The sequence below is a fragment of the Felis catus genome, chromosome E3 (genome assembly GCF_018350175.1).
Source record: "Felis catus isolate Fca126 chromosome E3, F.catus_Fca126_mat1.0, whole genome shotgun sequence".
In the NCBI taxonomy this organism is placed as follows: domain Eukaryota; kingdom Metazoa; phylum Chordata; class Mammalia; order Carnivora; family Felidae; genus Felis; species Felis catus.
Window position 1 is genome coordinate 40,903,048 of NC_058383.1, and position 13,541 is coordinate 40,916,588.

The following is a 13,541-nucleotide window of genomic DNA, read 5'->3' on the forward strand; positions in this document are numbered from 1 at the left end:
AATAATGTGAGAGCAGGCACTCATTGACGTTACCTTGTTACCTATGTTTCCAAAGGAAAACCAAATCTTCCTTGGAATCTAAGGCAACTAAGGAACTCCTAAAAAGCACTCACTTCAAAACCTGAAACCAGGAAATCCCTTTCAGAGGCATGGCCTCTAATACTGTTTAACATCACCATCAATGAGCAGGTACCACTTTCTGCCAGGCTCAGGACTGGCTCTTTGCTCCACGGATGGGCAGCATGGGGAGAGACGGGCAGGTTGAGCTAGGCAGGCTCCTCAAAGTCGGGGCTGGCCCTCAGGGTAGGCACAACAGAGCAGGCACAAAATTCACAGCCAATTCCTGGCTTCTGCTGAGGGGTGGCTGCTGGTTTACTGCCCAGGTGACACCGCACACTCACAAAGCGGGGGCTGCCCGAGAATCACCCAATGGCGGGAGGAAGACCTCTCCCACCCCCTAGACTTCAAACAACAACAAAGACCAGTGTTGGCTATTAGTATCCAGACGAAAACTCCTAAAAGAAAACACTTCCTCTTCTGCAAAACAGTCCCATGCAGCCCTGCTCACCTTGACTACTTAGTCCTCACACCTGGGAAGCCAGCAAGACCCACACCCTCCAATCCCCACGAAACAGGTCCATCAAGGGGCCCCCAGACACTGACTGGAGACCCTGAGATGATTTCCTAGACGGAACAGGAAACAGGACTTAACTCCTGAGATCAGCTTTTAAAAAAACCAACGAACCAGCACCTCTGAAAAGCATGACACTCCTCTCTGGCCCTCATGGACTCCGTGCCCTCGACGGGCAGCTCAGCGTGTGGCAGGGGGCTGAGCGCCCTCTCCCCAAGATGGTCCTGTCTGGCCCGCATGGACCCCGAGCCCTCGATGGGCAGCTCAGCGTGAGCTGAGGACCCCCAGGAAGGGAAGGAGGGTCCAGGCACTCGGGCCTGTCTCTTCGGTGTGCAAGGAGCCCACCCGAATAGCACAAGTGAGGCTGGGGCTGTGGCCTAAACCCTCCCTGGGGCTTAGCCAGGACAGTTGTGGGTGCAAGTCCCTGTCCACGGACACAGAAACAAGGAGGCAAAGGCGTCACAAAGAGGCCCGCCGCAGGCTGGGCATGGAACTCTGCTCTAGGGAACTCACTCACCTTTTAAACAGGTAGGGCAGGGCAGGGCGAATGTTCCCCTCCACCCTCCACTCCTCGTTCCTCAAGCAAAGCCATTCCTCCGACACAGAAGGAGAGTCAAAGAGATGAGCCCTGTTTCCCATTTCACTGAAGGCTTCATGTCTGCACTTACACTCCAAATTATAAATAAATAGTGTCCCAGAGGAGGTCGGGTCCTGGAGTGTCAGGCACCCGCTGGGGGTGCTGAGCTGCAAATAGCCTCTTACCTGGAGGTCAGAGCCCCAGGGCACAGGAGCTGCATGTTCTACACCTCCTCACCCCCTGAGGGTCAACTTTTACGATTCAAGAATGCCCTGAAAAAAATCCCAGCAAGCCAGGCAGTTTTCCAGAGTAGCAAGGTAAGCATCTGTCTTTTCAGAGAAGCAGCAGAGCTCACCTCAGGGCGGGGGGGGGGGGGGGGGGGGGGGGGGGGGGGGGGGGGGGGCAGTCTAAAGACACGGGACAAGCTCACAGACTTGCCCCATCAGCTCAAATTTGCTACCACAAGGGACCCAACTTTGCCCGGAAGCACACAAATCTATGCTATCCACTTTCAGAGTACTTATAAACTCACAGGCTGGGACGAACTCACTTGAAAATCAAGTGCACCTGGACAGCTGTGCCACACGCTAGCAATGATGTCACCGGTTACAAGGAAGCAGGGTTCAGAGCCACCGGTGAGGGGCTCCCATGTGGCCAACACTTCAGTGTCCAGGTCATGGCCCCTCTGTGGGACGGTGACTGTTTGTTTCTGTGACCTGCGGGCGCTAGCCCGGGCAGCCTCAGTGGGCTCCACGCACCAGCCCCAGGAAGGGCGTGCTCTCCGAAACAGACGCCCTCCCCCCAGAAAATACTCAGAATTCCTCCCACGGAAATACTAGGGACATCTGTCCAGATCAGTCACTAGCTTCGTTCGACTAACCTTGCGGCCTTCCTATCTGCAAGTGGTGCTGGCGTTTCAGCAAAACCTTCGTGCTCCCCTGAAGGTAACGATGAAGCCTCGGAAAAAAGTTTAACCTGCTCCCAGACACGCTCCATTAAGCGTCCTGCTGTGCTGACTGACTGGGGGAAGGGGGCAAAGTTCAGGAAGTGTCCTTGTTGGGTTTTTAACAGTCACTCCTCAAAACAGTGGCTTTTGTTCTTGACTTTCAAACCTCTGTTGTAACAGTTTACAGAAAAGGCACGGTCGCCATCATTTTATTAAGGCAGCTCTTTCCTCTAGGGGCCTTGGTAGGAGGAGAGAGGGACAGAGAAGGCACAGCAGGGACAGTTCTTATCATTTCTGTTTGTGCCAGTTCTCTGACCCTCCCATGGTCATGGCCCTTCCAGAAACCCTGGGGGCAGAGCTCCACCCCCCCTCCAGCACGCTGCAGGGCCTGGGGCACTCCTCCCTGCTTGCCTGCCTCGTCCCCTCCCCTCCCCTCACTGCTGCCCTCACCCCTCTCCCACTCCTCAGGGAGGCCACCTCGTAACTCTCCTAGGGGTGACTTGAGCAAGGAGCCCACAGGAAGCAGGGGGGGGACCCCGGAGCAGCCCACCAGTGGACTGCAAAGCACCCCTGCCCCCACACCGCTGCGTGCTGGGCCAGAAGTCATTACAAAGCTTATTTATCTCTGAAGGTCACCAGAAGAGGGTAAGATTTGCAAGTAATGCCCATATCTTCCACTCATATTTTTACCAAAATTTTTTCTTTTAAATGTTTGTTTTTGAGACAAAAAGTGTGTACGTGCACACGAGGGGGTGGAGGAGGAAGGGCAGAGAGAGACAGGGACAGAGGATCCAAAGCAGGCTCTGCACTTACAGCAGCGAGCCCAACATGGGCCCGAACCCATGAACCACGAGATCACGACCCGAGCTGAAGTCAGAGGCTCAATGATGGAGCCACCCAGGCGCCCTTGAACTTGGAAGATTATATGACATGCAAGCTTTTTTAAAAGAACATCTTTCTAGAAGTTTCACAGTACCTGGTCCCAGTCCCCTGAAAGTTACACCTAAAGATCATAAAAAGACACGGAAGAGCCTTTTTTTTTGGGGGGGGGGGGCTTATATGCACATTACTAAGCAAGAGAAGCCAGGCAGCAAAGGCCACACACTGGATTCCAACTCTGTGACATTCTGGAAAAGGCAGAACTATGCATACAGCATAAGGTCAGTTGCTGCCAGGTGCTATCGGGGAAGGAAGGGTGAGTCCAGGAAGCAGAGCATGCGAAAGGCAGTGAAACTCCTTGGCAGGATACTACACAGGGCACACATGACCTTGTCCACTTGTTAAAACCACCATGAGGGAGCCCTAGTGTACACAGTGGGCTTTTGTTAACAGCAACAGATCTGTACTGGATCATCAGTTATAACAAATGCACCACACTAATTAATGCAAGACATTCATGATGAAGGAAACTCTGTGTGTGTGTGCGCGCGCGCACGCGTGTGTACAGGGGAGAATGGGGACTCTCCGTACTATCTGCTTCATTTTCTGAAAAGCTAAAACTGCTAAAATACAAAGTGTATTAATATTTTTAAGTAACAAAACATAACCTTATCCTCCTTTCTGAAAAACAAATTAGCATCCTTTGAAATTTGCATTCTTTGAAACATCGGGTTCCCACCATGCCTTCCAAAGGTGACAAGCGAGCGCAAGGCGGGAGCTGGTACTCCCAAGGGTACCACACTCCTGTGGGCCTCGGGGATCCACCTGCACAAGGACGGGAAGATGCGGAGTTGGACAGGACCCCCGGGTCTGCTCTGCTCAGGGTTCAAGAGGCAGCCCCAACATCAGAGGCTTCCACACCTCTGGACCAAATGAACTCTTGGAAGTACAAAATGTGTTGATGCCTCCTACTACCCTGAGTGTCCTGGGGCAGCCACATCAAATGACCACAAACCGGGCAGCTTCAAACAACAGGAATGTATTCCGGCCAGCAAGGGTAAGCTCTTCCTGAGATTCCAAGGGAGGCTCCCTCCTGCCTCGTCCAGCTCCTGGTGGCCCCGACTGCATCTTTCCAGCGTCTGCTGCATCAGCACACTGCCCCTGTGTGTCTTCTCCTGGCTTCTAAGGACACCAGTCACTGGATTCAGGGCCCAGTCTACTACCCAGAATGATATCATCTCGAAACCCTCAACTTATTACATCCACAAAGACCCTATCTCCGGGGCGCCTGGGTGGCGCAGTCGGTTAAGCGTCCGACTTCAGCTCAGGTCACGATCTCGCGGTCCGTGAGTTCGAGCCCCACGTCGGCTCTGGGCTGATGGCTCAGAGCCTGGAGCCTGTTTCCGATTCTGTGTCTCCCTCTCTCTCTGCCCCTCCCCCGTTCATGCTCTGTCTCTCTCTGTCTCAAAAATAAATAAACGTTAAAAAAAAAAAATTAAAAAAAAAAAAAGACCCTATCTCCAAATAAGGTCACGTTCACAGGTTCCGAGTGATCGTACCTTTCAGGAGACTACTATTCAACCCACTGCACCCACTATGATGATCCAGCAGAAACCTGAGACAAGGATAGAGCAGAAGATCCTGATGTAAGTGCTCGGGCTCCGCTGGGAGGGGGATAGAGGTCTGATGGTCACTGACTGCAGAAGTGTTGTGACCCCTCAGATGCTCTAAACAAGGAAAGAAGGACTCCCCTGGCCTTAGGTACATTCCTGGAAAATTCAAGGTGTGTCAAACTGCAAAGAGGCTTCTCCACCTTGCTGGAAAGGGAGCCAGCCCCGCTCCAGTCATGAGAGCAGCCACCCTACATCACAGGGTCTGGCAGCCCATCTGAAATGTGATGCATCAGAATCCTGCCCTCCTGCAGCCCCTACTTGGCCACACATGCCCCATGTGACATCTGGTGCCCAATGCCAGGACTGGGCCTGACACCCCACAAAGTCACACGCAAAATGAACACACCAACCTCACCAAACAGGATGCAAGGTGGGGTGGTCCCTGCCCTTGGGAGGTTCACACTTGGCTGGTACTCTGGGACAAAGCTGTGGTGAATGCGCCCAGTTGGCCCAGAGGTCTATGCCAGCAGAAGAGATGGTCAGAAAGTGAACCTGTGTTATCTGAGGTCTGACCAATACCTGGAGCAGCCTCTCAGAGCCAGGACACAAGACCCCAAAGGAAAGTAGTGAGTCCCTGTGGACTGTGAGAAGCCACTCTGTGCAACTCCCTCATTTTACCAAGGCACCAAGGCTCACAGCCACCGGGTCACAGCCTGGCCCTGTTCCCTGCACCCCTCTGAGCAACAGAGGACTGAGGGGCTGGTGGCTACCATCACCACCTTCCCCACAGCTCTTCAGGCGCTCAGGAGTTTCTAATGTATTTTTTTAATAAGAAAAAACTGCAGGTCCAGCCACATGGGCTGTCCCAGCATCTGCTCACCCCTCCAACCGGAGGTGGGGGGGGGGGGACAAAACTGTGGTAGCCTCCTGTGACTGTGCTCACAGACCTCCACCCTGCCATGCAGAGAACACAACACCCACAATTACAGGTGAGACCATGTAACCATAGCAACCCTAGAGGCAGGTGGCAAAGGAGCACGAGGTGTTACAAGTCCCTAAACCCCAAAAACGACTTGAAATTCGGTAACATGAAAACCTTACACAAGACCTCTGCTCTGGCCTTGCTTGGCAGTCTGGCAGAAGGTGACAGCAATAGCACTGGAGAGCCCTACCAGCCCAGCCCAGCTCTCTGCTGACAACAGGCCCCAAGGGGACCGCCGTCAATGATCTCAGGTGAGCAGTGGTGGAGCAGACACCTGCCGACCCTCTGCCGCAACCAGGAGCCCCCCCAGAGCCCCTGGCCTCGGACACAGGGCTGCAGAGTGAGCCCTGCCCTGCCCTCCCTTCCACTTCCTGCAGAAATATCCCCGGTACCACTAAGTGGAGCGGGATTCAGAGGGCAGAAAGGAAGACGTGTCACATCAAACTCCCTCTCAGCCCCTCAGTGAGAACCACTTGCCTCAAAGGTAACGAAGTCGTCGAACTCATCGGGGCAGGCGGGTGGCTCCTCGTCCTGGGCAGGTGCAACCCCACACAGCTGGCCATCAGACTCTGCAGGAGAGAAGACCCAGTACTCAGCAGGAAGCCTAGACCAGCCCCAGAGGCCATGGGGGAAGGCGCCAGAGGGGTGAAGGCGAGCCCTGCTCGGGACAGCCAGTGAGAAGCCCAGGGGAGAAAGCAGCATGGTTACGACGGGGAAGCACGTGCCCCTTCCCCCCAGAGAGGTGGTGTAGAGGCAGAATGATAAAATGTTTGTTTCTTTAGACCCCCAACAGCACTGCAAAAGAGAAGGAGCAAGATCTCAAGACCATGACACTGTTCACGGGCTTTAAAAAGTATCAGGTACCAGATTTAAATTTTTTAAAACTGTGTGTGTGTTTGGGGCCATGTAGGTGTGATGGAACTATACCAAAATAGCATCTTGCGCTCGGTGTTGGGCTCGCTGGCAGTTTTTATTGCCTTCATTTTTGCTGAACTTTATCTTTAGTAATAAATGTCTTATCTCATAATAAGGAAAATTTTAAATCCAAAATAAAGGGGTGAGTGGACACACCAACATACCGGGAGGTGAGCGCAAACTCCATGGGGTAGAATCCCCTGCGTTCCAGACCCTTGCACACCTCACCCCATATACCTCTTCATCTAGCTGTTCCTTTGTAACCTTGTGAGTAAACTGCTAATGGTAAGTAAAGTGTTTCCCTGGGTTCTATGAGCTATTATAGCAAATTATCACACCTGGGGGAGGGGTACTGAGGACCCCGGATTCATTGTCAGGTCAGAGAGAAGTGTGGGTGGCCCAGGAGGGTGAAGTGGGGTCTTCACGAACTCTGACAGTTGGTGTCAGAGCAAATTAAATTGTGGGACACCCAGCTGGTGTCCCTAGAGAACTGGAGATCCCAGAGAACTGGAGAATCACTTAGTGAGGAAATCCCACATATTTGGTGTCAGTGTTATGAACAGAACACAGATCATAATAGGAATTACTTATTTAAAATGCATCACTTAGGAGCGCCTGGGTGGCTCAGTTGGTTAAGTGTCCGACTCTTGATTCTGCCTCAGGTCATGATCTCACGATCTGTGGGATTGAGCCCCGTGTCAGGCTCTGTGCTGATAGCGCGGAGCCTGCTTGGGATTCATTCTCTCTCTCTCTCTCTCTCTTTCAAAATACATAAGTAAACTTAAAAAAAATATTTTAAATACATAAGTTATTTAATATATCTCACACGATCTAACGTAACATCAGTCCTTTATTTATTTTTTGAAGTAAGCTCTATGCCCAGCGTGGGGCTCAAACTTGCAACCCCAAGATCAAGAGTCACAAGCCCTTCCAACAGAGCCAGCCAGTCGCCCCCAGAGGACAACTTTGCCAATGGGACCACATGGGGAGAATGCTGCTAGCCATCCCCATGTCCTCCAGCCGGGCTCTGAAGACTCAGTGGTTTGAAGTTACCGCAAGAGCCCCGGTAAGCAGGGAAGGGAGAACAGATACTGAAGGCCCCTTCACCACACGGCAACGGCAGGACCTACAGCCATTCTGTCCTGTCTCTAAATGACTCTCTTGGGTTGCTTGGGTAGCTCAGTCAGTTAAGCATCCGACTTCAGCTCACGTCATGATCTCACAGTTCGTGGGTTCGAGCCCCGCGTCCAGCTCTGTGCTGACAGCTCAGAGCCTGGAGCCTGCTTAGGATTCTATGTCGTCCTCTCTCTCGGCCCATCCCCTGCTCACGCTCTGTCTCCCTCTCTCTCTCTCTCTCTCTCTCTCTCTCTCTCTCAAAAATAAACATTAATTTTTTTTTAAATAAAGGACTCTCAATTTAAACAGAATAATGCTTTCCCTTAACAACAGTGTGAATTGAAATATTTATGTATCGCGCAATTATGAGATGCCTTTGTCAACTCAAAGCTACTTTGCAGTACTGATCAAAGCCCTGATGCCAAAAAAAACTCCTATGTGGCCTTTAAGAATCACGGGCACTTTTGTTGCTGTTGTTTCGCACCATTTTCCCCAGGAGTGTGGTTAAGTATCCCAGCGGGGCGGATGGCAGCAGGCAAGGAGGAGCATGGGAGCCCACACACCGGGGCCCCTGTACTGGGAGGTGGGGTCTCTGGTGCAGGTGACGCGGTGAAGGTTGCTGTGGACACAAGTTTGGGGTTTCTGGGGCAGGGGGTGGAGGGCCCCAATCACCCCCGTGCACGTGTCTTTGTAAAAAGCTACGCTGTCTTTGGCCTATGTCCCCTCTCAGATGTTAAGTCTTCCCTGCCCTCCGAAGCCTGAAACACAAAATTCAAAGCTCTCAAAACACAACCAATGGTTCTAGATGTGGATTGTGCTCAGCCTCCAGAGGTGGACAAATGGTCTTGCCCCACACTGTGGAGAGGGGGGGTGGGGACAAAGTTAGTGCTGCCATATTCCTCATGGGAACTAAGTATGATTGTTCTGTAAGTTTTCTCCATGTGAATTAAAACAATTTTCAGTTAAGTGGACATTTTTAATGTGCATTCATCCCACTCTTCCAGAGCTTGGGGGAGGGCGTAGCCAGTGTAATGGCCTATTTGTAGCAATCTGCAGCGCCCCCCTCCCCCCCCCCCCCCGCCCGGACTCATTCTATTCCTGAAATAAGGCAGGCCTGTGGTATGACAGTGAAAATCTCCCTGTGCTTCACTGCAAACTGGGTCAACACACCGCGTCCCTTGCTGTGTCGCCCCTGGGTGCAGAAGAGGCCCGCTGGCCAAGACAGGCCACCCGCACGCTGGAGGAGCACCGGAGACAGCTCCATGGAATGTGGGTCTGTGATCACATGCTGCACCCTCCCAAATGCTATCACGTCACAACTTCAAAATCAGCTTTGACTTGCTTTCATTACGATTTTATTTTCAGTCTCCTTTCCTAATGAAACTTAAAAGATGAAGTCAAACTACAGAGAAAAGAAAAACAAAGCCTGAGTCCCTGATACCACCTGGCAGTATGTCCGATGCAGGTGGGGCATCCCCACCAACACGGCCTCCCCTGAGCCCACATGGGCTGTGGACACCTGGAGGCCCAGCGCCTCACGCCCACTCTCAGATGTGGTCCCCGTGAGCTGGCACTGAGCCCAAGGGCCAGTCACTCACCCACCAACCCTGTGGGGAAGTCCAAGTCCTCCCTCGTTGCCCACAGCCTGGCCGTGTCCCCAGTGCCTTCACCTCCACCTTTTGACCCCGCCTGCCCAACCTGGCCACGGTGGCCTCCCTGCAGCCCCCAAACACTCCAACGCGCCGTATTCAGGCACCCCTACCCCTGCTTCAACCCTCCTCCTGTAGCTTCTGTGCCTCGCTGTCTGCGGGCTGTCCTCCACTGGAAAGCCAGCTCCCAGGGGCAGGGGACACTGTTCTTCCACATGGGCTGTGTCCCTGGAGCCTAGATCAGTCCGGCTCGATGATATCTGTACCCGCACTCCTCATGGGCGGGCCTCAGCCGTGCCTCCCTTGGCTGCGGCCCTCACGCCATCCGCTTCAAGCTCTCGTCGCCACAATTCCCCTCAGCCCAGCCTCTGGCCAGAGCCCCTCTGCCATGCACCCTGGCAGCAGAATGCGCCCCCACGGCCCACCACCTCACTTCGGGAGCAGGGGTCTGCTCTGTGCAGGCTAAATTCCAGGCAGGGGGACATCACCTGCAAGGTGGCATCGCATTGAGACCAAGCCTCGCCCTCTGGGGACGCTTCTATTCCAGAATGTTCTCGCCAAAGGAAAACACACAGCACTATTTCCTGGAGCATGCATGCTAACTCTGGGACTGACTGGGAGGTTTTTGTTTTTAATTAAACCGAAGTGGAACTATTACCAGCAAGAATGAGAAAATACTGAGACTCAAACAATTCCTGTGGGTGCTCTGTGTGGTGCGTGGGCCGGCCCGAGGCAGGACTCCGCTGTGGTATCCTGACTTAGAAGCTCAGAGCAGCGAGGCACTGCTCCCAGGTTCAAAAGGCAGTGCAGCTGCAGCACTGGACAGACAGAACGCAGCTGGCCAGGTGCCATGAGGGTGGGGAGGGACCAGGTATCCCTGGTCAGGGGAGCCAAGAGAGGGGGCCCCAGGGGAGAGCGGGCTAGAGCAACTCCAGCCAGCTCCTCTCAGGCACAGCCCAGGACCCTCCCAGGGCCTCACCTCAGGCTCCCCTCTGCCAGCTCCTGTGACAGACACAGGGGGACAGCCCACACAAAGGCAAGCAGGAGGGAGGAGGGGTGGCAGGTGCAGGCAGAGGCCCTGTCTCAACGAGTCAGGGTGAGGTCAGGACTCAAGGACACAGGCCACTTCTCACACCACACTGATACCCATGTGCTCCTTGAGTCACTCAACTTCAAGACACATGCAACCCACGAGACAGCCCCACGGGGCAACAGCCAGCAGCCCCTCCTTCTCTGCAGATAAAGAATCAGCCTGTGCAGGGATGGCTCTTCTCCCCTGCCAGGCGTCAGCGGGTCACAAGTTTTCCAGGAGCGCTTGCTGACTCCCAGGTCACGACCCTCCAGGAACGCCTCCAGCCGAGCTCCATTTTGCATGAACTGTGCCTATTAGAGCAGACCAGCCACCAGCCTGCCCACAGAATCCTGGACTGTGGCTGAGAGAGGGCCTCAGAGCCACACGGACGGCACCGGCCACCTGGCTGGCTGCCACACTGGGTTCTTTCCTGCCCAGACCCACGGGACCAGCTGCCACTGCTGTTCCCAGCCCTGACTCTTCAGAGGAATCTGTGTTGCTCAATCCCCTAGACCCAAGGAAGCCCATGGATGCTGCTGTGGCTGTGCCATCAGTAAGCCCACACACCAAGCTTCCCACCTGACAGGCGTGACCAGCACGCTGTGCATCTGTGGTCACCCAGGGAGATGGGTTCCTGTCTATGACGGACAGTGGTCACGACAAACCTAGGGGGCACACGTCATCACGCCTGGGGCCGGAGAACGGAACGGTGCTGACAGGCTGAGGCAGCACAAGGCAGTCCTCACACCCTTAGCCTGTAGTCCTTGTCCCTCTACATAGTGTTTCTAAGTAGTTCCTGTGAATTCCTGGATTCCAGAATTTTCTTCCAACATCCTGCATAGTACTTGAGGATTTTAGCATTAGCTTCTCCACCTTCCCTCTCCTAACCTTCCAAAATGGTTAAGTCCCAGTCATTGGTTACATAAACGGTTAATCTGTTTAATTACTATGACTGTGTAAAACGGCATTCATTGCCCAGCCACGCAGTATTCTAGAAGCACATTTTCCCTCTTTTTAGCCTTCTTGGTTTTCCCGGCAATGTTAACTGCTTTCTGGGGACTTAGGCTTGGCCTCTGTACATCTGTCGCCTTCTTACCCCCAAACCATCAGGCAGAGCAGTGAAGCCTTCTCCACTGACCTACCGGTTCTGAGCTCCTCAGACTCCATCACCATCAAACCAGCACGAGGGTGAAATAAAGCCATCTAAAACTAATGATGCCACCACGTTTGTGAGACGTGCGTCTCCTCCCTGTGACACCGAGATCAAACAGACAAACACAGGAAGTCTCAACCGTACACGCATGAGCCCGTGTACTCTGGTCAGAGAGTAAGTATTCCACCAAGCACACACACAACACGTGTGAGACCCGGCTGTGTGGCACACCACGAAATAAACTCAACAAGGAACAGAGTGAATAGAGAAGCACGCCTGGATGGCTCAGTCAGTTAAGCACCCGACTTTGGCTCAGGTCATGATCCCGTGGTTTGTGGGTTCGAGCCCCATGTCGGGCTCTGTGCTGGCAGCTCAGAGCCCGGAGCCTGCTTCGGATTCTGTGTCTCCCTCTCTCTCTGCCCCTCCCCCAACTCCCTCCCCCTCTCTCTCTCTCTCTCTCTCTCAAAAATAAATAAACGTAGGGGCGCCTGGGTGGCGCAGTTGGTTAAGCGTCCGACTTCAGCCAGGTCACGATCTCACGGTCTGTGAGTTCGAGCCCCGCGTCGGGCTCTGGGCTGATGGCTCAGAGCCTGGAGCCTGTTTCCGGTTCTGTGTCTCCCTCTCTCTCTGCCCCTCCCGCGTTCATGCTCTGTCTCTCTCTGTCCCAAAAATAAATAAAAACGTTGAAAAAAAAAAATTTAAAAAAAAATAAATAAAATAAAAAATAAATAAATAAACGTAAAAAAAAGTGAACACAGAGATCCCATTCTCTATCACACACAATTAGGTTTAAAACTAATGACAAGATTTTTTTCAAGTTTTTTTCTTTTTTTAATGTTTATTTATTTATTTTTGAGAGAGAGAACACGAGCAGCGGAGGGGCAGAGACAGAGAGAGGGAGACAGAGAATACAAAGTAGGCTCGGGGCTGACAGCGCGAAGCCCAACACGGGGCCAGAACTCATGAATCTGAGATCACGACCTGAACCACAAAGTCTGATGCTTAACCAACGTAAGCCACCTGAATGCCCCTAATGACCAGATTTTTATTTGTTTGTTTAGTGTTTACTTATTTTTGAGGGAAAGAGAGAGCATGAGCAGGGGAGGGGCAGAGAGAGGCAGAGACACAGAATTCGAAGCAGGCTCCAGGCTGTGAGATTTTAAAATACCTTTTGAAACCAGGATGCCTGGGTGGCTCATTCAGTTGAGCATCTGAGCATCCGACTTCAGCTCAGGTCATGATCTCATGGCTCACAAGTTCGAGCCCCACATCGAACTCTGTACTGACAGCTCGGAGCCTGAAGCCTACTTCGAATTCTGTTGTCTCCCTCTCTCTCTTTGCCCTTCTCCCACTCATGTTCTGTCTGTCTCTCTCTCTCAAAAATAAACATTAAAAAAAATACGCTTAGAAATTAAAATAACTTTTAAATAATTGATGAGTCAGGGAAATCATACTGGATTTTAAAACACAGAGGAAAAAGCATATACTTGGATTTCCCCCAAAGGTTTACCGAAAGTTGTTGGAGCACAAAGCCATTCCAAGGGTCCTGGGCACAGGTGCACTGGCCCAGGGAGGTCCTGAGGAGCATGGCTGGGGGCAAGTGAATGTGCTCCATTCAGGAAGACTCCAAAGGCACTGGAGGTAGAGCAGAGGCCAAAATGTGCATGAAACCACCATCAAACTTTTTGTGCAAAAAGGTGAAGGCTTAAACAACTTCCTGTTTTAACTACATGTCTAGCCTCAGAAAATCACCTAAGGATTACAACATACTGGTTACAAGGGGAGAGACATAGGCATGTGGTGCTAAGCCTAAACACTCCAAGTTCATCTGAGGGCTCTCTTCTTCCTCCCTCTGCCCGCATGGTGTTACCCACGTCATCCATCCCCTGCTAGTACCACCTCCCAGAGGGTCTCCTGCCTCACACCTGCTCTACATGTCTCTCCCCAGGCCCCATCTGCCCAGGAGATGGTGGCATCCTCACCACGGCCCCAGGGCCTGCAGACTTTC

At 52.8% G+C, this 13,541-nt stretch overlaps 1 protein-coding gene across 1 annotated transcript in view; it reads right to left on the bottom strand.

Annotated features, from left to right (window-relative positions):
* Nucleotides 1–13,541, bottom strand: part of RAB11FIP3 (RAB11 family interacting protein 3) — an 81,990-nt gene that overhangs the window by 24,409 nt on the left and 44,040 nt on the right. The window contains exon 3 of the mRNA XM_045048018.1: nucleotides 6,106–6,197. Coding sequence (XP_044903953.1) covers nucleotides 6,106–6,197 — 92 coding nt within the window. The remainder of the gene's footprint in view (nucleotides 1–6,105; nucleotides 6,198–13,541) is intronic.